The 25,479-nt window shown below is 33.2% G+C and overlaps 1 protein-coding gene across 1 annotated transcript; it reads left to right on the top strand.

The window, feature by feature from the left end:
• The first annotated feature begins 1,278 nt into the window (after positions 1-1,278).
• LOC308339715 (small ribosomal subunit protein uS14) lies at positions 1,279-1,606 on the top strand. The gene has a single exon (XM_080798655.1). It carries the CDS (start codon positions 1,305-1,307, stop codon positions 1,473-1,475), a length of 171 nt encoding a protein of 56 aa, XP_080654781.1. The 5' UTR covers positions 1,279-1,304; the 3' UTR covers positions 1,476-1,606.
• Positions 1,607-25,479: the final 23,873 nt, after the last annotated feature.

Raw genomic sequence — 25,479 nt, 5'->3', positions numbered from 1 at the left:
TTTTATTTATTTTTTAATTTCTTTTCAGTGTTCCAGAATTCATCGTTTATGCACCACACCCAGTGCTCCATGCAATATGTGCCCTCCATAATACCACACACCACCGCTTCTTTATTCATTCAACAGTTGGTGAATATTTGGTCTCTTTCCATAATTTGGTTATTGTTGATAATGCTGCTATAAACATTGAGGTGCATGTGCCCCTTCAAATCAGTATTTTTGTATCCTTGGGTAATACGTAGTAGTACAATTACAGGGTCATAGGGTAGTTCTACTTTTGACTTTTTGAGGAACCTCCATACTGTTTTCCAAAGTGCCTGCACTGCTGCCTTCCAGCCAACAGTGCAAGGGTCCCTCTTTTTCCACATCCTTGCCAACATCTATTGTTTCTGTGTAATTCATTTTAGCCATTCTGACTGGTGTGAAGTGATATCTCATTGTAGTTTTAATTTATATTTCCCTGATGATGAGTGATGTTAAGCATCTTATCATATGCCTGTTAACCATCTGGATGTTTTTGGAAAAATCTCTCTTCATGTCTGTTGCCCATTTTTTCATCAGATTATTTGTTTTGGGGATGTTGAATTTCACATATTTTTTTTAGATTTTGGATATTAACCCTTTGTTAGATATGCCTTTTACAAATATTTTCTCCCATTCCAAAGGTTGCCTTTCAGTTTTGTGGGTACAAAAACTTTTTATCTTGATAAAATTCCAATAATTTATTTTTGCTTTTGTTTCCCTTGTCTCAGGAGGCATATTTAGTAAGAAATTGCTACAACCAATGTAAAAGAGGTTGCTGCCTGTGTTCTCTTCTAGGATTTTGGTGGTTTCCTGTCTCACATGTAGGTCTTTCATCCATTTTGTATTTATCTTTATGTACGGTGTTAACAAAGTGGCCAAGTTTCATTATTTTGCATGCCCAATGCCATTTTTTGAAGACTATCTTTTTACTGCTGGATATTCTTTCCTGTTTTTTCACAGACTAATTGGCCATATAACTGTGGGTTTCATTTCTGGGTTTTCTGTTCTGTTCCATTGATCTATGTGTCTGTTTTTGTACCAGTATCACACTGTCTTGATCACGACAGCCTTGTAATATAACTTAAAGTTGAGAATTGTGATATCTCCAGCTTTGTTTTTCTTTCTCAAGATTGTTTTGACAATTCAGGGTCTTTTGTGGTGTCATACAAATTTTAGGATTGATTGTTCTAGCTCTGTGAAAAATGCTCATGGTATTTTGATAGGGATTGCATTAAAATGTATAGATCGGCCTTTTGCCTCGTTGCGTCCGAGAGAGCAAGATGGGTCACCAGCAGCTCTACTGGAGCCATCCGAGGAAATTTGGCCAGGGTTCTCGTTCTTGCCGCGTCTGCTCAAACCGGCACGGTCTGATCCGGAAATACGGCCTCAATATGTGCCGCCAGTGTTTCCGTCAGTACGCGAAGGATATAGGCTTCATTAAGTTGGATTAAGTGAACTTCCTTGAATGGGTCATCCAAGATACCTACCTGCAGATAACCAAGATACCTACCTTAATGCCAGCTCATTGTACATAAAATAAAAATCCTCAAATTATGAGTGCTTTAAAGTGAAAAAAAAAAAAAATGTATAGATCGCTTTGGCTAATATTCACATTTTAACAATATTTGTTCTTCCAATCCATGAGCATGGAATGCCTATCTCTTCATATCATTTTCAATTTCTTTCATCAGTGTTTTATAGCTTTGAGAGTGAAGATCTGTTCATATGTATGTGTCTTATGGTTTTTGGTACAATTGTAAATGGGGTTGTTCTACTGTTTCTTAGAATTTGTTGTTTTTGATGATATGTCAGATCATTTCTTATTGGGACTCTCATAAACAATGACTCATTTTTCTCTTGTTGCTTTCAAGATTTTTCTCTTTGCCTTTCACTTTTAATATTTTAACTATGATGCATGTGAGTGTATAGCTTCTTGTATTTATCTTCTGTAGAGTTTATTGGAGCTTCTTCAGTGAGTCAGCACATTAACCTTTTCACCAAATCTGGAAAGGTTTCAGTCAGTATTTCCTCAAATATTTCTTTTTCTCTTTTCCCTCTTCTGTTTCAATTACACATATGTTGTCCAGTTAATTGTGTCTCACATTTCCTTTAGACATAATTTTTCTTCAATCTTTCTCTTAGTTCTTCATAATTTCTATTTATCTTTTTTCAAACTTGCTTATTCTTTCTTCTTATAGTTGGAAATGGTTGTTTAGTTTCTCTCATAAATGTTCCATTTTGGTCATTATAGTTTTCGACTGCAGAATTCCCATTCTATTATTTGTAATAATTTAAATATTTTATTGATACTCTATTTGATGGAACATTGTATTTATATACCCTTTATTTTTAACATTAGTTAAAATGTTTTTGAACATATTCAAGACATGTACTTTAAGTCTTTGAATTCTGATACACCATCTGGGCCTTTTCACAGGCAATTTCTAATGCTGTTTTCTTTGCCCTATACATGTCATACTTTTTTGTCGTTTATTTCCATGATTTGTCTTATTCTTGCAAAAAGGTAGACAGTTTAGATAATATGGTGTAGCAACTCTGATTACCAATTCCTCCTTCCCAGAGGTTGTTCTGTTGTTATTATCTTAGTCAATTTTTGTTTAGTGATTTGTGTAAAACTAATTCTGTGAAAGCACTTTTTCCTGCATTCGGAAGCCTCTGATGTCCCTTTCAGATCATTTCCCCTTGCTTTAATCTTTTAGTCAGGCTACCTATGGATCACCCCTGAGTTGATATAAGCTGCATTTCACAAAGGTTTTACTTAATTCTCTTGACCATTTGGATTATACCATTTCCTGTTAGATGTTTGTGGCTTATTTCATCCCTGGTTTCACCCAAAGATCATTAATATGGAGGTAACTTCTCTGGTCACTCCCAAGAAGGTTTAGCCTTGGGCATGTATTCAGTCTTCTAGCCTGCCAGGGAGGAAGGCGAATTTGCATTTTACTCTGAATTTCTGAGTTAACTTATTGGAATAGTTTATCATTCAGTCAGTGTTTGGCTAAAGGTTTTGTTTAAACCTTTTATATCCGTGGCTTTTCCATCTTGCGTTTTTAAGTCTGTTTGTGGAGGTGCCTGGATGGCTTTGTTGGTTAAGTGCCCAACTCTTGATTTCAGAGCCCCGAGTCTGTTCTGTGCTTAGTGGGGAGTCTGTTTGAGATTCTCTCTCTCTTTCTCCATCTCCCTCTTCCCCCCACCATACTCATTCCCACTCTCTCTCTAAAATAAATTGATTTTTTTTTGGTAAGTCTGTTTCTGGGTTACCTGGTTGGCTCAGTCTGTTAAGTGGCTGCCTTTGGCTCAGGTCATGATTCGAGGGTTTGGGGATGGAGCCCTGCATTGAGCTGCCTGCCCAGTGGGGAGCCTGCTTCTCCCTCTGCTGACACTGGGCCTGCTTGTGCTCTGTGTGTGTGTGTGTGTGTCAAATAAATAAATAAAATCTTTAACAAAGTAAAATAAAATAAATAAAAACTCTGTGGCTCAGGGATGCTTTCAAGTTTATCCCACATCTTGCTCTGATTACTCCTGACTGAGTTCTATCAAATGCATGTACACAAGTTTCCCAATTCCCAGAGTTGACAATGATCCCTAAAGGCTTATTCTTGGCTTTCTCTTCCTTTTGTCCTCTCTATTAAACTTCTAGCTGTTCTGCTATTTTGCTTGTATAATTAACCTATCACCTTCTTCTTATTTTTCTCTAATGAAATCCCTAATTTTTTGACAATACCATTAGGCATGGAGGCTTCCATTCTTTGACCCAAATAAAAGCAGTCCCTCAGGCAGAACTTTTGCTGGAATGACACCCTCTCTCTCTGAGTTGACATTGGGTAAGTGTGGCAACTACTGGCTTTCTCAGCTTGGTCACCCTCCCTACACCACGAACCTCTTCCTTGAAAGTGAACCAAGGCAGGAGTACTTGGGACCCTAGTATTCTTGATTTGATATGCCTGGATAAGAATTTCCACCATATAAATGGAGTGTCAGGTGAGTGAAGACCTGGTCTTATCAAATGTGCACCTACATGGAAAAGAACCTCTGTAACAGGGAGTTGGTGCTGTAACTGAGAAATTCAGGAAGTCTCCCTCTCCCAGGGTGAAACCACAATCTCAGAATAGTAACTTGGAGGAGGAACCCATCTTCTAGATATTATCTGCCTGTAGTAAGAGCCCTGTATTCAGCTTCTGTTGCTTGCATGTTGCTAGAGAGTGATGGTAAGGGATGAGGTCATGGCCCAAAGATTCTTGTCATTGGCCACATGATTCTTGTCATTGAATCATGGATACAGATTCTTGTTATTCTTTGAAGGGATTTATTATATTTTCTTGAATGACCATTCCTCTATTCACACTGTTTTTTAGGACAATTTCCTGGTTCTCTATTTTTTTAATTAATTATTACTATTACTTTTTGCATTCATCTCATCATGCCCCATATTTCAAGAGTTGTAAATATCTTCTGAAACCAGTTCTGATCCCTTCAAATTGGAACCATGTCTTCTCATTATATTCCACTATGCCTAGCAGAGAGCCTTTCTCACAGACAATGCCTATAAATGTCTGCCCAACAGAGTTGCTTAGAATTAACCAGAGCATGAGTCATTACTGATTAAAAAAACAAAACAAAACAAAAAAACACTATGCTAGGAATTAAGAATAGAGAGTAATGAGAGCTTGTAGAGAAGTGTCATGGAGAAGATAGTACTGGAACTGAATCTTTCAGAAGGAGTAAGATTTAGACAGGTGGAAAGGAAAAGAAGAGACAATGCAGACAGGAGTCAAAGCATGAGGAAGACCTGCCACTTTCAATTATTTCAGACTCTTCAGACTCCTTAAATGTAACTTTACAAATTCCTGAATTAATTTGTTGTTTGCTGAAGAGAACGTCTGCTGAGCTCTTTATTCCAACATTTTGGAAACCTCTTGTCCCCCTTAGTTAAGGGTTTTGTTGTTGTTGTTGTTGGGTTTTTTTTGGTCTTTTTTTTTTTTTTTTGAAAAAAATGCATATTAAAGTAAACTAAATATTTCTCACTATGAATATGTAAATTAGATTTAAGTACTAGGCTCAGATAAGGATTAACCATTTTTTGGTTTTGTTTTGTTTTAGCCTACATGGGTATGTAATGAGATATTTTTAAAACTGTGAAGTCTCTGGTAAGTTTTGTTCTGTTTATGCAATTGCATACTGCACTGCAGAATATTTAACATCTCTCACTACAATTCCCTAAATGTCAGTGGTACCATTCCGATCATTGCAACTATTAAAACCCCTTAGCCAATTTCCAAAATATACACTTTTATAAGAATATGGTCATATGATGCATAAATTCTAAAATTTGTGTGTGTATAACTACAATATATCTTTGATAAAGTTCAGTGCCAGTGTGTGCTGGTCTATCTCATTCTTTTAAACCATTGTTTACTTAGAGTATCATGGATGTTTTCTATTTTTTTATTCTAAAAGAAACATTTGGTTGGTCTCTTAAAATTTTCCAAGTAGATAGGATTTGATTTGCTCTTAAAGACTTTTAAAATTATTTGCTATCAGACTAATTTCTTACTACCATAGATCAAATAAAATATTTTAAAAATATGTAGTACTTTTTTCTATAAATATGATTTCTTTTAATTTTTACAGCACACACAGTTTCTATTATTGCATCTTAAGAGGGGGAAACTGAGGATCCAAGAGGACAAACAATTTAAAATAATTAGACAAGATTAAGAGAGGTAAATGAATCATTAGTCACAATAGCCAAGCTACAGAAACAACCTAAGTGTCTATCAGTGGATGAATGGGTAAAGAAATTTTATCTATACACAGTGGATTATTTTTCCATCATTAGACAGAAGAAAATCTTGCCATTTGTGACAACATAGAGGAGTCTGAAGCATTATGCTAAGTGAAATAAGCCAGAGAAAGAAAAATATAGCATAATATCACTTGGATGTGGAACTTAAAAAAAAAAAAAAAAAGTCAACTTGTAAAAAAGTGGTTGCCAGGTCCTGAGGAGGGTGGTAAAAGGGTATAAGCTCTCAGCTATAAGATGTATGCAGTCTGTAAAACATCGTGACTATCATTGATAACACAGTACTGTAAAGCTGAAATTTTCTTCAAGAGTAGGACTTAGATGTTCTTACATACCTACATACAAACATACATACACACACGGGTACATTAATTAAGTAGATGAAGAAAATACTTGAAAATGAATATGTATATGAAATCACCAGGATGTATACTTTAAATACCTTATAGTTTTATTTGTCAATTATACCTCAGTAAAGCTGAGATTTTATTTTAAGAGCCAGAGGTAAATTTCAAACCAGGATTTATGCCTCCTCCTTCGCACTCTACAGCTAAACTGCACTTCTGTATTTTGTTCTGAATTAGTCACTTTACACCTCTATCAATAATCTTGAGTTCTAGTCTTTTAAAATATTTCAGCTTTCATCCAACTCTCCTGAATAGGAACTAGCGTGTAAATTGAAATGTCTCTTCCAAAGAAAGCCTGTAAGCAACTAAATTCTTTAGAAATTGGGGAAATGTCTGTTCCCTTGCCTACAAGATCTTATTCCATTTATCAATTGCAATTGTTTAGATCAAAGTTGAGGGACACATGAAATTCGCTGTGAAGTCTGCAAACTGCAGAACATGTGGCATTTATTTCTTAAGGTTTTTTCAGCACAAAACCTTAAAATTTGCCATTACATTCTGAACACATTTCTAACAGGCATTATTGTCTTCAATGAGTGTTTAATGTCAAAGAATAAACAAGGATAATTTCCTTGAAGACATATTCTGATTGTTTGGAAAACATCAAAAACATTAACAATTCTTGAAATGAGTAGTAAATTGTGCATTGTTCTTTTAAACACAAGCATTTTCTGACAAAGCATGATGCCAGATCTCCATTAGGTATACTCTGCTTGTATTTTCTCTTACTATTGTGCATGTAGTCTTTATTATTTCACATGAATTACCTTTTATCTAACAGCTCCCCCCCCCAAAAAAAAATCCAGGCTTGCCAAACATATAAAAGGATTAGAAAAGAAAATAAATGTCTATTTCCAGAAATTTTATTTCACCCAAATCTCATCTTTGCAGAGTCTACAAATCTCTGTTCTCCAGATTAAATTTGTTTTCAACAGTAAACTACGGAATGATAAGTATAGCATGATTGTCCTAACTGGGACTCTAAAGTGGATATCATTTTTTTCTTTCTGTTTTAGTAATAAGTCTTTACCTAAAACAGGCATTTATCAAAGAAAATGAAGGAGGAAGGGTGGCATGATTTGACTTTTTTTTTTCCCATTTAATGATAAAGAGCTCATTCTGGTTGCAAGCTTCATACAGCATTAGAATAAAGCTCATTTGACACCCTAATATTTTGCACTTTCATAAGCCATTTTACCCTAAAATTTCTTGACTATATCCGTGAAAATTAACTCTGTAAATTTCAATATTATTAGAAGTTGAAGGATCTTAAGAGCACATGAATGGATTGATACTGTATCAAAAAATAAAAATAAACTCTATCACTTATAGGACAATACATTGGGATCTTTGGCCTGAGTACTAACTTAATAAAATATTTTACCCACTCTAGCCAGGAACATATTATTATAAGTTTATTCAGATTTTTAGAAATTATGTCTTCTTTGAAACATTAGATTTTTTTAAATTACAGATTTATTGACAGTTTTAACACAAAGGAGAAAATTCCTTTGTGCACTTAATCCATGAATTTGCATATCTGAGCAGTAGTCAAAAATAACAGTAGTAAGTGATTACTATATATTAATAAATATAAATAATAATAAATATGTTACACTCAGTTATTTAAAAATGAAAGCAAATGAACAACCACTGATGGGTAAATTGATATAAATGTGTATGTGTCTGTGTATGTAGGGAACTACTGAACACTCAAGTATATCATAATTTATTTCACGCTGCATTATATAAGTTCAATTATAATCTCTATTACCTTTCTATAAACTCATTTTCTAAATGAAAATTACTCAGATCATCAAGATGTCATTATATTCCTTAGGATAAACATCATTAGCCTTTACTAACTTATTTTTTAAACTACTTCATGATGCATGTTATTACTTACTCTTTACAAACTTTATAAACTGTTATATTGTGAAATAGTGCTTTTTTACTTAGCAAGTGAAATTAACAGAATTTTATTTTGAAAAGAAGATATTGAGCATGTTGTTTTTCGGCAGGTGTCTGTTCTTTAAACATGCATGGAAATTAAAATTTGGATTCTCCAAACAGTAATTATTTTTAAAGAACTTTATTTATTTATTTATTTGACAGAGAGAGAGAGAAGGAGAAGAAGCACGGGGAGGGGCAGAGGGAGAACCAGGCTCCCCACTGAGCAGGGAACTGGACATGGGACTTGATCCCAGGACCCCAGGATCATGACCCAACTGAAGGCAGATGCTTAAGAGACCGAGTCACCCAGACACCCCTCCAAACATTAGATTTTGAGTTATATACTCATTCTTACATGGTAAATCGATTATCTATGGAAGGCAATAGTATTCTTAAATATTTTAAATATGATTATGCTTAAAGAGAAATTGGCTATGTTAAATAACTTGTCTAAAAGATTGCATATTTGGGAATTAAATGAATTTTAAATCAAAACCTTTTTTTTTCCAAAACACTAGCATTTGTGTTTATCTAAACCAAAAAAAGAGTAATGTTTATTAAAAAATGTAAAATACCCAGAATATATAAAGTGTAAAGTAAGATCTCCTGATTGTCACCTTCTATATATTTATTTCAGTTTGACATTTCCCACTTTAAATTAAACATAGATAAATGTGAGAAAAATTAAGTGCTGTATATCTAAATATTTCCGTGTTGAGTGTGCATGGTGTGTGTGTGTGTGTGCGTGTGTGTGCTCGCACGCGCGCAGGCATTTGTGTTAGAGACGGAGTTCAGTAAGATGATTATTCCATGTGAGGATAAAAAGCTCTCCCTTTTTGTTTCCACTGAGTAGATAATATTTTATTGTCTGAATTCCTATAAAGTAAAACAATATTTTCAATCTTCAAAAACTAGAGAGCCTTAACTAACAATACATGGTTAAAAACAAATGACAAAGAGAAAAATGTGTAAAGGAGAGCACGGCAAAGCAAATACACTGAAGGGTTTTTACTATTTTACAAATAAATAGACGAACTTCAGCAAAGGTCTTCTGAATTCCCCCCCCCCCCCCAAATCATTTAAGAAACGTCATTTCAGGGATCAAAAAACTGATATATAAACAGCTAAAACAGAAAGGACCTCTCATCATTGATGGGGTTTGGGTAACAAATACTAATACCCTTACATAATGCAGCTTTGAACCTCTGCTGGAGATAAATCTGAGAGGCTCTCATTAATTCAGAATCCAATAACGAACAATGCTCAGTTGCTCAAATGTTGTAGACTGTATTTCTTTCACAAGAAAAAAAAAAAAAGTGGTGAACATTCTAATGTTGGCAGAGTTTCTCTGCTCCATAAAATTATCCAGGAGCATGAGGTGTCAGATTAGCATTAACTCACCTATACTAAAACTGTGACTTCCAGAACTAGGTCTATGGTCTAATAATGTAAGAGCTATTTTTATCTATGTGATTGGTAAAGATAATAAATAGATTATTGGTGAAAGTGTACATTTACACAAATCAAGGGCATTCAAACTGCTGGTATGTATCAATATTTGATATGTACATTCAGCACTTAGAGGAAGTGGTTCCACTTATGAAAATTTCACCTAGAGGAAAATCATATAGATGTGCACAAATGCATGAAAAATAATGTGGTATAGAATTGGTGATAATAATAAAAATGTACATTTTTAAAAAATTTTAGGTGTTGGTAGTGATTTAAAACAGGTTAATTTTTTCAGACTATCTCCAATAACATGACAGAATGCAGAAGAAGAGATTTTTGAAAAGTAATTTTAAGAAGCAAATAATTTAAAATGTTTAAAAAATGGTAATAGAGCTTGTTTTAATTTAATTCTTTCAGATGTTGAAAAGCCAAAACCCTAAAGGATTTAGAATGCATAATATTGCATATTATACTTATATGCCTACTATTTATATGTATACATATGATGTATATTTATAACTAAGTCTTATTTACTAGAAATCTGAGCAAATGAGAAGAATAATGAGTAGAGTTAGAGAAAGAGGTGTGGGCTTATAGAAATGCTTATCTCAACTTGAATCCCACCTCTACCATCTGTAATTTTCAGCGAGTAATTTATTTTCCCTAATTTTCAATTCCATCACTTGAACAATCAGGCTAGTGAAGATTTCATTTGTGTAACTGTGGGTATAAATAAGGCAATATTTGTGTAGTACTCAATAAAATGCTAAGAAGTTAGTGTTCAAGGATGGCAGTTCTATTGTTTTTCATTATTAATATTATGATTATTGATTTATATATTTGTTAAGAGGGATCTCTGAATGCATTTAACCCAATAATTGTGCATGTATTTCTTTTACACAGGTCAACCAGGCTCTGCTAGAACATTTTTAGATTCAGGGAAGCACTATGCTTTTAAGAAGTCCCGTTATCTATAAATGTTATAATTTTGTATACTTTCTGCTATACTAAATATATACATGGGTATATACCAACAAAATTGATAGCTTTCATCATTTTAACATTTACCCAAAATTCTCATGAGTTTGCCTAACAATTTATAAGCAAGTAATTTATACATTTAACTATTTTATTAAGAACAAATTAAAAGATAATTATAATATAATCAGCTTCATGGGAAAAGGTACAGTGATGGATTTTCTTTGGAAACCTAATTAAATGACATATATATCAAAGATGGGAGGTTCCTATGAGGCAGAACAAGGCTGATGTTTTGTGCCATTCTTGAGAAATAAAGTTTAGTAGTTGGGAAGATGGTAGAGCTGTGTCATACCATACTTCCATTAAATAAACTGTTTTTTTGTATTTTTTTTTTAATGAGAGGTTGATTATTATCATACTAAATTTCATTTTGGTAGGATTTTGGTGGGGGATGGGATTAATGAGTTTGAGGCAATAATTCCTTACCCATCTCTAAGGAAAGCATCTATATAGAGGAAATCTTTGATTTTTTTTTTAAATATAGAGCTGCTAGATTGCTTCCTTTTTGCATATAGCTAGAATATAATTAAAATAGATAATTTGAGAAAGTAATTACTGAGTTCTTCTTTCAGTCCTTGCACATTCATTAAGGATTATATATAAATCCAAATGAGTCCAAAAAGTATAGTTGTTGACAGCTCAAAAGCTATCTTAAGTTATAATATTAAGAACAGTCATTTTTCTCATAAATATCTGTGTTTAATTTGGAACTATGCAAAGTTATATTAATTTGTCTAATCAAGGTTTTAAAATACTTCAGAGTGATAAATGATAAAGTAGCAGAATAGTCTGAATTTATATTTTATATTTATTTAAATGGAAAACAAGACAACTTTGTTTCTTTTTTTCATCTTACTTAAATTTTCAAATCTTAAATTGCTTTGTTAAATCATTATTATTGTTATAAGATAAACTGTATGTAAACTGATACTTTTTTCACCTGGGGCTGTTCAAATTATAGATTACAGTCTGTTTTTAAAACCAAAAGAAAGATGATGATGTTATGCAAAAGTTACTGCATTACACACATCACCTCACTGTGAGTAAACTCAAAATAGGATAATTGCATAGAATTTCAAGCCAGAGCACAAGTATAAAAGTCTAGCATTAGTAGATATTTAAAGTCCTGAACTTGAGTACAGTGTGAATTGAATGGGTTTTTTCTAATGTTGATAGTCTTTCTAGTGTTCACCTTTTATTCTCAACACTGATTCCTGCTTAGTTATCTGATGTCCATTAGTAAATGAATCATTTATTTTTTCAATTGAAAGTTATCTTTGGTAGAAAAATGAAAGGGACATAGAAATTGAACAGGAAATTATGTTAAAAGGATAAAAATAAAATAGGATTAAAATAAAAATGGGATTTGTTTCAGCATAGTTTACTATATTAGAAAATTAGACTATTGTAAGGTATATTGTTTTTTTTTTTTTTTTTTTTTTTTAAATTTATTTATTTGTTAGAGAGAGAGAGAGAGAGCGAGCACATGCAGACAGAGTGGTAGGCAGAGGCAGAGGGAGAAGCAGGCTCCCTGCCAAGCAAGGAGCCCGATGTGGGACTCGATCCCAGGACGCTGGGATCATGACCTGAGCTGAAGGCAGCCGCTTAACCAACTGAGCCACCCAGGCGTCCCTGTAAGGTATATTGAACAGTTTTATATTGCAGGGGACGCAGATATTTATTAAAACATACAAATTAAATTATACAGAAATATGTTTTTAAACTTTTCATTCTTAAAAGAAAAACAAAACTGTTTTCCTTATTAAGTGAAATTTCAGGTTTTTAGCCATTTTGCCAAATATCAACCCACCATAAACTTTGGGTTAATCATTCAAGAAGACAAAATGTAAAAAAAAAAATATAATTTTGAGGGGTGCCTGGGTGGCTGGCTCAGTCAGTTAAGCATCGGCCTTCAGTTCATGTCATGATCCCTGGGATTGAGACCCATGTCAGGATCTCTGCTTAGCAGGAAGCCTACTTCTCCCTCTGACCCCTCCCACCGCACCTCTCTCTCACTCGCTCTCTTGCTGTCTCCCAAAGAATAAGTAAATAAAATATGGAAAAAAAAAAAGAAATAAAGGTTTTTGAAATACATTTCTTGAATAGAAGGAGCAGGTAAGAAACTTGCTATACTAGCTATCAGGACATTATATAGTCATGATAACCAAGACAGTGTGCACAGGGATGAACAAATGGACTAAGAAAACAGAAAATCGTGGTCAAAAAGACCACCCTATATGAACATCTGAGGAAATCAGAAGGTATTCATAAGTGCTTATCAGAAACTAAGCTTAACTACCAGACAGGGGGAAAAAAAAATGAAAAAAGAAACAGTGTCACAATCTCAATTGTTGATGAGATATTGAAACAATGGATACACTGTCAAGGACAAATTAGAAGTACTATTGAGAAAATCAATTTGGCATTACATTATCTTATAAAGTTGAAATTGTACATTCCTTATGATCCAGCAATCACACTTCCAGGGATATAGTCTCATGCACTAGAACCCATGCCTATTATTCATAATAGATCAACAGCAAAAAATTAATCTATAAAATAGATAGTGACTTAAGTATAGTCATACAATGCAAAACTAAGCAATATATTATTTGAGATAAAAGAATAACATTAAGCAAAGCATTGAATAACACAAAATTCCTACACAGTAGATCCTACTAAAAGGAAAAAGGAGCACAAATGTGAATCAAGATTCACTTAATGCTTCTTAAGGAAATTGGACAGGACATAGGCATGTATTTCTTCAAATTGTGCATATAGGTTGCATGAAGTCTTTGATGAACAGGAAGGCAAATAGAAACTAAAATGCCATGAGAACTGGGGTGGCAACTGTTTTAAAGCTAAAAAAAGAAAAGTCAATAGAATTTCTAATTTAAGGAAAAAATTATGATAATGGACAAAAGGAAGAAATCTAAATTATTTTATGCAAAAAATAATATTATTTTATTCCAATAAATCAAACAATTTCTGAAATGAACAGCACATACTTAAGGTATACAGTCACAGTTTCAGATGATTATTGATGTAATTATATTCAAAACATAAAAAGCCACTCAGCATCCTACATTAATATAGAAAAGGAAGAGACAAAATAGAAGCCATAGTTACTGTGGAATTCTTTACTCCCCAACCAATCAATAAAGAGTCCCCTCTCAATTAAAAGGACAATCTCTCAGTTTCCCTGCTTTCATGATGAGCTCCACCACGTGACTTTATGCCTAGAAAGAGGAGAGCACAGAGGCTTCTTTGTCACAGACTGTCCTTTATTAAACAGTAAGTTATTGGTTAAGTTATTTATTAGAAATAATACATGCTTATCTAGAGTTTACCTACAACATATCAATTCATATATTTTTATGTATATTTATCAAATATGTGATTATATGCACTAGATGTGGGGGCAATTTTCTCACTGAAGTAGAATTAAAAGCAAATCTGGTGTGGGGCTCCTTGTGGCTCAGTCAGATTACCGTCTGCCTTCGGCTCAAGTCATGATCCTAGGGCCTTGGGATCAAGCCCCATATCGGGTTCTCTGCTTAGCAGGGAGCCTGCTCCTCCCTCTCCCATTGTCTGCCATTCCCCCTGCTTGTGCTTGCTCTCTCTCTCTCTCTCTGTCAAATAAGTAAATAAGTAAATAAATAAATAAAATCTTTTTTAAAAAAAAGCAAACCTGGTGTGACTAGTATAATATTAATAAATCATTGTACAATAGGAAGTTCAAGAAAAGGATTTCAACCAGGTAATGGATATTAAGAAGAGCATGTGTTGTGATGAGCACTGGGTGTTATATGCAACTAATGAATCACTGAACACCAAAAAAAAAAAAAAAAAATTCTGTTAAGGCATAATGTACTGATGCTTGCCCATCCATCATTCCCTAGTCACACATATAGATAGATGATAGATAGATGATAGATAGATAGATAGATAGATAATAGATGTGTTCAATAAGTTGAAATGAATTATTATTATATTGTCTTATAGTAATACTTATTGCCACTCACAAATTAATAACCTAATTTTATTCAGGTATCGCTATTTAATATTTTTAAATGATCATAACAGAAATACTGAGCTTAATTATTCTTTTTATACTTCTAGGAGTACACAATAGCTCAGGAAACAGTATGAAAAAAGAAAAACAGTATTAAGCTCTAATGAAGATAACATTAATTACACAAAACTCATTTTAGAAGTTAATCACATAGGAAGAACTGTAATAGAGATTTAGCAGGTAACCTATAATATAAGCTCACATTAATTTATAAAGAAACAACGAGAAATATATTTCAAAAGATTAATCAGAGACATATTTTCTTCTTTACCTGAAGAGAAATTAGAACTGGTACATAATGCTCCATGAAATTAGGATTTTTTTCCTTTTAATACTTGGGTCTCATAAAAATGAACTGGGTTTCATTATTATTTTTCTTAGATTGGAGCCTTAAAGAATAGCATTTTAGTGGAAAACTTCTTATCTATAAAATTCAAAGAGTAATGTATCCTTGTAAGTGGAAGATTCAATTAAGTCTAGCATGTCCCTCCCCTTCTTTCCCTCCCCTCCCTTCTTCTTCATCACAATGACATCAACTTCTAGTTTGTTTCAGGTGGAGGAAAGAGTGGTGGCTTATTTCTGACAGATTGTCCTATTTTAAAATGCAAAGAATATTAGTTGATTAATTTATTAGGAGTGATACTTGATCTATAGTTTTCTTTCCACATTTCTTAATTAGGAAATTATTTTCCTGCTTAAGTAAAATTTCAATAAATCTGGCATTAGAACTTTGTGCATGGAGAAGTTGAATTTTAAGGAAAAGATTTCTTTGGAAGCATAATGCAGTTTCCCTTTCAGTTTTTCCTAAAAATAATATAAAATTTATATTTATAGAAGTGAAGGGGGTTGAACTGTGTATTAATCCCTATAAAATTCAGAGGAGAAATAAAACAGCAATGTGTTAGTTAGAGTTGAACTTGAACTCAGCCTTAAATAATGAAGAGAAGTTTCAGTATTGGAAGAGGATAAGGAAGATGCTGCTGAAATTGAAACCAAAGATACAGGAAAAAAGGACTAATTCAAGAGAACAAAACAAGATAAAAATGGCCACTTAAGTAAAATCAAGAGTTTCTGTTATTCATTCAGTCTAAAAATAGTTTAAGAGCACCACCTTTTGGGAGACAATTCTCTACTGGTCCCTTATGTTTCTGAACATCTTGCAAGCAAAGGCTCTGACAGCTTTTGTTCCAGACTGTATTTTCAACACTGCCTCTACAGTAAACCACCCAGAAAGATAGAGATGGCATCTTTCTCAGACCAAAGAGGAGACTTATTTGCTAGCCACAATAATAAGGTTAATGTCTCTCTCTTGCACAAAGTTTGGGCAGGTTTGATTATAACACCTGATAAAAGATGGGCATTTTCTGAAATTGAGTTCTTCAGATGGAAGCAAAAATACTTCCTGTGTTAAATCCATCCGACCCATATGAATCTTGTTTCTGATGTGGGAATCTTCTGTTAGCTTGAAAGGAGAATAAAAACTCAGCCCCTTCACAGTTCTTGACACTTAACCACGTACTAGGCATTTTTTAAAGCACTGGAGACCCTAAATGAACAAAATAGACAATAATTTCCACTCTACTGGCGCTTACATTCTAGATATGGGAAATTTTAAATTCTAAAATTTTAAAGGCATTAGGGTAAAAATTTACATAAGGAGGTGCCCTATGAAAACATCAGAATGATCATATACTTGAAAGATGCTATTTATTTTTATGCACACACGGATAAATGTTATTATAGCAATGTTTTTCAGAATGAATAAACAGAAAAAGTGTAAATAACTTGAATGTCCATCAGAAAGGGAATGGTTATGGTTAACTAAATTGTGGTGTAGACATAAAATAGGTTTTGCTTACACACACACATACACACACACACAAACAATAGTATTCACTTACCCAGAAGATAGTTCATAACCTATCAAGTGAAAAAGCAAGTGCAGGTTTTGAATGGATTAATATATATTACTTTTTAATAATAAAAACAATGAAGGTAGGAAGGAAAGAAGAAAAAAAGAAATAAATGAAAGAAGGAAGAAAGGGAGGGAAGGAAGAAGGAAAGAAGGAAAATACACTCCATATTAGTCCCATAATTACTCCATATTAACCTTTGATAATCTCTGAAAATATGAGTGAATACAGACGGTAAGATTATATATGTATATATACATATACATATATATGCACACACAGATATATTCTGAACACCTGTACACATACACACACACATATATATATCTGTCTTTTTTTAAGTTTTCATCTAAATTCCAGTTAGTTAACATATAGTGTAATATTAGTTTCAGGTGTACAATATAGTGATTCAACACTTCCATACCGGATGGTGCTCATCACAATTGCCCTCCTTAATCTCCATCATCTATTTAATCCAACCCCCCACTCACCTCCCTTCAGGTAACCATCAGTTTGTTCTCTATACATAATAGTCTGTTTCTTAGTTTGCCTCTCTCTCTTTTTTCCATTTTGCTCATTTGTTTTGTTTCTTAAATTCACATATAAATATAATCATATGGTATCTGTCTTTCTCTGACTTATTTTGCTTAGCATAATACTCTCTAGTTCTATCCACATTGTTGCAAATGGCAAGATTTCATTCTTTTTAGGCTGAGTAATATTCCATTGTGTGTGTGTGTGTGTGTGTGTGTGTGTGTGTGTATATACACATACCAACTCTTGATGGACACTTGGTGTATTTCCATAACTTGGCTATTGTAGATTTTATTTAAATAGAGGGCAATAATAAATATTGTAAGACTGGAGCTTAAAACCAATGGATGAGTACATATTATGTATCCAACTAGGATCCAATTAGGACCTCTTTAATGGCATACATTTTTAAATTATTAGTAACAGTGAGAATAGAGACAACGTTATTTAATCACTTGTGTTTCACGGACAGTGGTTTAACTATAGTTTTAGCATTTATTGTAAAAATGGGTTAATAAAAATTAGAAAAAATAATTGTTACGCAGAAATTAACAGAATCAGGAAAAAATGATAGAGTAAAGAATTTAGAACTATGGTCTTAGAAATTACAAATCTGGATATTGATAACAGATGAGGGGGAAAAATTTAATAAAAGGACTTTAATTTTGTTTTAGGCACCTTGAGTCTAAGATGGTAGTAAGAATTCCAAGTGAAAAGGCTCAAGAGGCAGTCAAAAATTTAGGCCCAGAATTTAGAAAAAAAATTTTTTGAATACTAGAGAATATTTAAGATCATCCCAAGTAGAGGATTGATTTTGAAAGCTGTGAGAAAAGACAGGCTCTCAAGGATGTTGCAAAAATGAAGCCACAAGTGGCCAAAACTGAATATTGAATCACCTGACTTCTAGAAAATTGTAGAAAATAATCCACCAGAAAGAAATAGAAGAGGAGAAAGAGAAGCAGGAGGAAGACAAGGGGATTCAAAGATAGTACACGGGCCCAACTACCAAGACAGATAAGAGCATCAGCAAAGGAGGGAGTGACCACATTGTAAGTTGTGACAAAAGAATATTAACATTGGAGGAGAAACCGTAGGTGACCTTTAATTTTGTAAGGGCAGAGGTCATAGAATTCATAGAGATCAAATAAGATAGCTGGAAAGCAATTTGTTTTTAATGTTATATAAAATTATGAAATTAATTTCAAAAAGTGTTGTGTTGACAAGTTATCTCTGATTCATTTTTTGTCTGGCAAATAATTTTATCACATAGTAAATGTTTCATTTATAAAATATCATCTAAGTAAATCCCTTACTCTTTGTATATATAATGTAATTTGAACATTACAATTAGTAGTAATAGTGCCTAACTATAGTTTTCCTTATTTTCAAGAAGCCTTTTCTATACTGAGTTCTCAAGGATATAGATTAGTTTCTTCTATTCACTCAGTTATATTAACAAGTAGGTGAAACTGAAATGATTCACTATGAGCAAAGGGATATGGTATCAGAGGAGCAATAAAAATTATTCAGTATTTTTCCTTCATTTTTTATTTCATTAACTTGTTTGTTGCTTTGGGAAAGAAAATGTATTTTCACCTTATTTTTTCAATTTGTGATATAAGAAGAATAATAATACCTGTTTCAAACTTATCTAAAATGGTATAATTGATTTTGAAGCAAGGAAAAAAAAAAGGAAGAGTATAATTTAAAGTTTCATTTCAGGGGGCGCCTGGGTGGCTCAGTGGGTTAAGCCTCTACCTTCAGCTCAGGTCATGATCTCAGGGTCCTGGGTTCGAGCCCCACATCGGGCACTCTGCTTAGCGGGGAGCCTGCTTCTCCCTCTCTGCCTGACTTTCTTCCTACTTGTGATTTCTCTCTCTGTAAAATAAATAAAATAAAATCTTTAAAAAAATAAAGTTTCATTTCAGGAGTACTCGAAAATTTGGAGGAATTTTTATTATATTACTTGGTTTAGATACATCATTTCATTATATTTAATAGTAATATGAAAGATATATATCTCTCTGAAATATGTCTGAACTCCTAAGCCTCTATCTCTCTAACCTAATTCTGTCTAGGTTTATGAATAATCACTGAGTTCATTAGAAACTACTGATCTGTGCAAAATAATATGATACTTTCATACATTTAACTTTGTGAAAAAATATTTTAAATACTGTTAGATTTGATGCCATTTTTATGTGCTTACCATTTTTTTTGCATCACCTTAAATAAAAGCTAATGCACAATGTTTTATTAGAATGCTAATTTTTGCAACTTCCTGCTAAGATTTTAGTAGGCTGTTATGCTCTTGATGTTGAAGAGAAGAAAACAAAATATTATAGATTATTTACTCTGATTCATACCACCGCTGTGATATCATAAGCATGGAAACCCTTAGCCATATTTCTTTCATTACTTTTTAATTTTTGTAGATTTTTAAGAAGTGATTGTGCAGATCACAGTCAGAATGAGTACCAAGAAAAGTTATAGGAACGTATTCTGCAGCTATATTAAAAGCAGAGGACACACAAAAAGATTAACATACAAATGGTACAACCTATGATTTATAATTTAGAATTAAGTTTCAAACTTTCAATTCTTAAGATTCAGGACATAAAATCTTGCCATATGGAATCAAGAAGAAATATCCTACCTGGATTTTATTTCTATGTAGATGAACATCTTATGTATTTTTATAACTAAAACAATAGATTCAAGTATATGGTACAACTTAAGATAATTGTAATAAGCTACCATTTATTGACAGTTGGCGATATTCCAAGCACTATAGTTGTATACAGTTTTTCATTTGATTCTGAAAATATCTCCCTAACCTAGGAATTATTATCCTGATATTTACTTGAAAAAGAAGAAGGAAGAGATAGGAAGAAAGAAAGGTGGCTCAGGCTTAGCAGCATACAAAAGAATAATGACGTAATTGCAATATAATCTATTTTATGAATTTCAAATACTGTAGTAATAGTTTCTAATGTTACATTGTTAAAATATCACTGTTGGGGCACCTGGGTGCCTCAGTCAATTAAGTGTCCAACTCTTGATTTTGGCTCAGGTCATTATCTAATGGTCCTGGGATGGAACCCCACAGTATCAGGTTAAGGGCTCAGAGGGGAGTCTTGAAGGGTCTCTCTCTCCATTTCCATCTGCCCCTTCCCTCTGTGTATAAGCACATGCACTCTTTCTCTCTCTCTTTCTCTCTGATAAATAAATTATTAAAAAATTAAAATATTTTAGAAATATTTATTATAGTACAAAATATAAACAAACAATCATTTCTAGATGTTTTACATAAAAGTATTGGTCCTTCTTACCCAGACTCCAACATTAATTGGAAAATCCCAATTTTTTTAATAAAAAGCAGATCATTTTCTCTTGCTGATGTAAATGATAAGGAAATTTTATCTCTCTGATTACTTTTCCTCAATTATAACCTCATTATAATTGACAAAAATTATTTTTCAAGGTTTCTCCTTTATTTACATTTCTCTCCTTTTACTTAGCAAGTTTTAACTGCATGTAGGTATTTTTTATGATAATATTTGGTATTAGGTAAACTGTATTAGTGAAATGAATGAAGTTAATCTTATTCCTTTTATATAAAATAATGTTAGCCTTTCAAATAAGAACGAAATGATTTCTGATCAAATCAGAAAATAACCACATGCTTTCTGATTTTGAACTTTTACAATTCATTTTATAAATGTGCATTTAATTTCTAAATCAAAAAGTTATTAAGAGAGTTAGTTACAGGGTGAAGATTTTTTGGCAATGCAGGGAAAATCATGAGAAATTAAAACTATGGATTAAAATGTACAAGTAAATTCCAAGAATCACTCTTTTCCATCAAGTTTTGAGTCAAGTGAGAAAAAATGCAAGGAATTCACAGATGTATAACTAACACATGACTTCTTTGTTTAACTGTTAAAAGATACAACTTAGTTGAGATAAAAATGGTTTTTAGAACTTCTTACTGTTCTTGGAATAGCCCATGCAAAGGAATGTTTGAAACTGTAGAAGAGATATTATTGACCCATGTTGCTTCCTTCTCCTCTTTGGCGGATTTTTTTTTTTTTTTTTTTTTTAATGCCAAGTGTTTTCTGTGGGTCAGCCTGGGCATGGTGGAAGCTAGCTAGCTAGGTCAGTCTGCCAGAGCATGGTGACCCCACAGAAGGTCTGTGGGGGGTGGACTAACAGAGCAGAAGCTGATCTAAAGAGTTTCCACACCTTGCTTTCCTGGCAGAACCAGCCTTCACAGATAGCTCCACTTAGTTGAAAAATTGGGATGAAGACTCTGACCCCTACCAGTTAACACATCCTTCTCCTAAAAGAATATTAAGGAGTGATACATTGTGGAAACAGCCAGGAAGATTTAGGGAAAATCTTCTCATGGATGAAAACAGAATACTTAAGAAATGGATCATCCAAGTCACTTGTAGTTTTATTTTTTTCCCAAAATTCAGTTCAAAATATACAAAATGTAAAATCTAATTTTCATTTTAGAATCCTAAGAGTGTTGACTATAAATCTTCCTGGTTCGCATATTTTGAGGATGGTATACATTCTCCTTCCCCTTTTATCAATAATATACTCAAAGTGTAGATGGTCAGATTATATAATTGGCAAATATGAATTAGCTTCTGCTTGAACTGAGAGACCTCAAAGGACAATAAGCAATCTCATTTTCACTTCTTTAAAATGATATTGATAATAATCAATAAGGTAAGTTAGGTCAGTACTGAAATATCCTTCCATGTCATTCACCCATGATAGCACTTTCACAGTGATTTCTCTAGCATTTAAGTAAAAACTCATCTTTTCTGCATCACTAATGTAACAAAAATTCATATACTGAGTCATTAAATTTCTATACTAATTATTAATGTATTGTCTATTTATGTTTGATATCTCCAACTTCTAAAATTTACATAACCCTTGAAAATAATAGTAACTTGAAAATAATAAATATTCAATACATATTTGGTAATTTGATTTCCTAACATTATTATTTTATAATTAACTAGTGGGACATTTCAGCCTCTGCTTGAACTGAGAAATCCCAAAGGATATTAGGAGTAGAATGATAAGGATTTGAAATACCTCTGTTTCTCACTTTATTTGCATAAATTACTGTTCTTTTTAGATTTCAACCTATTTTATAATTTCTTTATGGCACTATTTCATCACTTTCCAAAGATCTGATCATGGCATTTGGCAATTATTGATAGAATATCAATAGCTCTTTGTAAATGAAGACAGATGAAACATACTGTGTAGAAAACATTGAAAGGACCTGTGGGCAGTAAGAGCTGCACAGGGATCATGAAGAGTGGCGCATTAATACTTTCAAGTTGGGAGGGAGTTGGGGATAGTGTAAATCCCTAAGAAATTTTGGAAGCAAGGTTTCCAAGATATTGAGAGTTCTAGCTATCGTTGGGAAAATGTCATTCATAACTGTCTAGTAAAACCTGAGTCATGACACCCTTCAGATATATATTGGTGGGTTATATGCTTGGGGGTGATTGCCAATATGTATCTTGGGGTCTAGAGATAAAGGAGATTTCCAAAGGAATTTTTATATGTTCAGGTAGACTTACAGGAACCTGGGGGTTGGGCTAAGGTTGCGGTTTGCCCTTAGCAAAGTGTTAACATTGAGACAATTGAGTCCCTAGAGGAAGGTCACTCTGCCTATTTCAAGGACTTGTCAATAGGCTGTAAGTAGTAAGGACATTTTATATTTTTTATTCTGTCTTTGTTTCTTGCATCATCAAGATTTCTATTCATAGAATTTAGGTGTATTATTGTTACGTTATGTAATTAATTGAATTTTTTATTTGTACTTTTCTTCATTGTAATGACTAAATAACTCCTAATTTATATCCGAGGACTGCACATTCTAATTTATTTAAATGTGCCTTTATTGGATTCTAGCCCCATGTAAGTATAACTCATTTGGCAGTAAACAAAACTTACAGAAGGAAAACAAAATGAAGGAGGGTGTAAGTGCAGATCTTAAAGGAAGTATGTGAATCATATTTCCTTTAAGAAGTATGGGAGAAGGAGGGGAGAGATTAGGAAAGTATGTACACAAGAAAAAAAGCAAGGAGACAATCTTCACCAATGGAATGGAAGATAAGAGAACTTATGTATTTTTATAAAATCTTCAGGGGTTCCTGATGTTGCTGCTAATAACTGATCTCTATTATATATTCATCCAAGTACAAGCATAAATTCACCATTAAATTATTTTAAACAAATCTTTGATAGTGAATAAATTAGTTTCAACTAATTTCCTTCAACTCAGAAGGAAAGACAAAGTTCTCTTTCCTTCTGAGTAATAAGCAGTCTAGGGGCAGAGAGGCAGTCTAAACTGAGCCAAACGTGAGCTACTGGGAATGTGTCAGAATCTTTCTTTAGCAATCACCATTTCAAATTTGAAAAAGGGAGTCTGTTTTTATATTTTAAATGCAAGAAATTCACATGTGAACAGGTGAATTGAAAGAGGATATTCTTTTTGACAATATTAAAGACAACAAGGGGATTTGCATTCATATTTTCTATGTAAAACATGAGTGCTTGGCCTTTGAATTCCAAATAAGAACTAAAGTTTGGCAGTTTGCATTTTTATCATGCCATCAAATATGTAATAGCATCTGAGTTACAACACACCTATTGTGTTTAATTTCAGTCAAATGCATGATAGATGGATCTAGAAATAGGAGGTAGACCTAGGTGTTTGTCTAAGTTGGTCTTAAAGAAACTAAAGAAGAATATACACAACAAGTAAAAACATCAGTACAGACATATACCCAAGAATACAACTCTAAATTTCTTTTCTTAAAATTAATGCTAACATGAGAGTCAGCTCTAATGTGTGTGTTAATGTGAATCAAAATAGTCAAATCAAAGTATTCCCAGGCAACTCATTTTTTCCGTCTTCCTTTCCTTTTCAGGATAGGTAATAATTTTGAAAAGGCAGATGCATGGTCAGGACATTGACAGGGAAGCCTCTGATATTTGGTTAATGTATCTCCTTATATTCATCCAAAGAGACACATATGGTTTGGATGTCATATCATCTGCTTCTAACACCACCATCACAACCCATTGCCTTAGCTGCGATGTCCTTGGTCTGGCTCTTATGGTCAGTCTGTTAGTTGCTACAACAGATTTTCTACCTCCAACTATGTAGCTTCTCCAGTGCTCACTCTTTCTCATCTTTCTCCCCAACTTAAAGGCCTTTCAACATAAGGCAACAGAATACTTGTTGAAACGTGAATTAAATAATATGCATTGATTTTAAAATATAGTAAGTATAGGAATAATTTGTCCTATAATTGATTTATCAAAACAACAATGCCAATGTTTTGGGTGACTTTATGGTTTCAGCCTTCCCCTCAAGTTCAAAATGTTTTCTAATATTAAAATGACAGCCTCCTAGGGACACCTACCATAAGGACATTGATAAGACACAGAAAGTTGTGCCTAATGACCATATCTTAGCCTGGCTTCATCTGTTACACACCACTAATCATGTATCATTTAACTTATTGCTCTAAAATATTAAATTTGTTGTCGGTGGAATGCAGATTTAAACCACACTGAGAGAACTCTTAACCCCTATGAAAATGACTGAAATTGGAAATACTGATGTTTCCCAAAAACATGAAGATGTGTATACAAGAAAGAGTTTTATGGGGAAAGATTTGTAGAAAAAATTGTTTTTCATGATAGCCCAAACTGAAAAAATCCAAATGTTCAACAACACGGTAAGGGATGCATTGATTGTGATATGCCAATATCATGGCATATTACTGAACCATCAAAAGGCAAAACCAAAGCTGTATTCACCACGACATGAGTGAGCCTCAGCAACATGCTAAGCAAAAGATGTCAAACAGAAAAAAATAATGCTTCATGATTTCATTTATGTGAAGTGGGGACAGGATAAGGATCCAAGTAATCATTGGTAGTAGAATTGTGAAGGTGAGGATTGGCTGGGAAGGGACTTGAGAGCTCTTCTCATCTGAGACTTTTAATTTTGAATTTTCTCTATCTTTGTATCAGAGTGGTTTACTCAGGTATGTGCAAATATAAAAACTCATCATATTGTATGTCTTTTTAAAAAGTTACCTCAATTACAAAAAAAAAAAAAAAAGAAGTGACATACAGATAGAAAAGTGTAATTTTGAAAAGACACTCTGTATTTATATAAGATATGCACTGGGTGAGGCAGGC

This window comes from Martes martes (assembly GCF_963455335.1).
Source record: "Martes martes genome assembly, chromosome: 1".
Taxonomy (NCBI): Eukaryota; Metazoa; Chordata; class Mammalia; order Carnivora; family Mustelidae; genus Martes; species Martes martes.
This window is presented reverse-complemented; position numbering and strand designations above follow the sequence as displayed.

Excerpts from the sequence above, each read along its gene's own strand:
- LOC308339715 (XM_080798655.1), top strand. The coding sequence starts at position 1,305 with ATGGGTCACCAGCAGCTCTACTGGAGCCATCCGAGGAAATTTGGCCAG.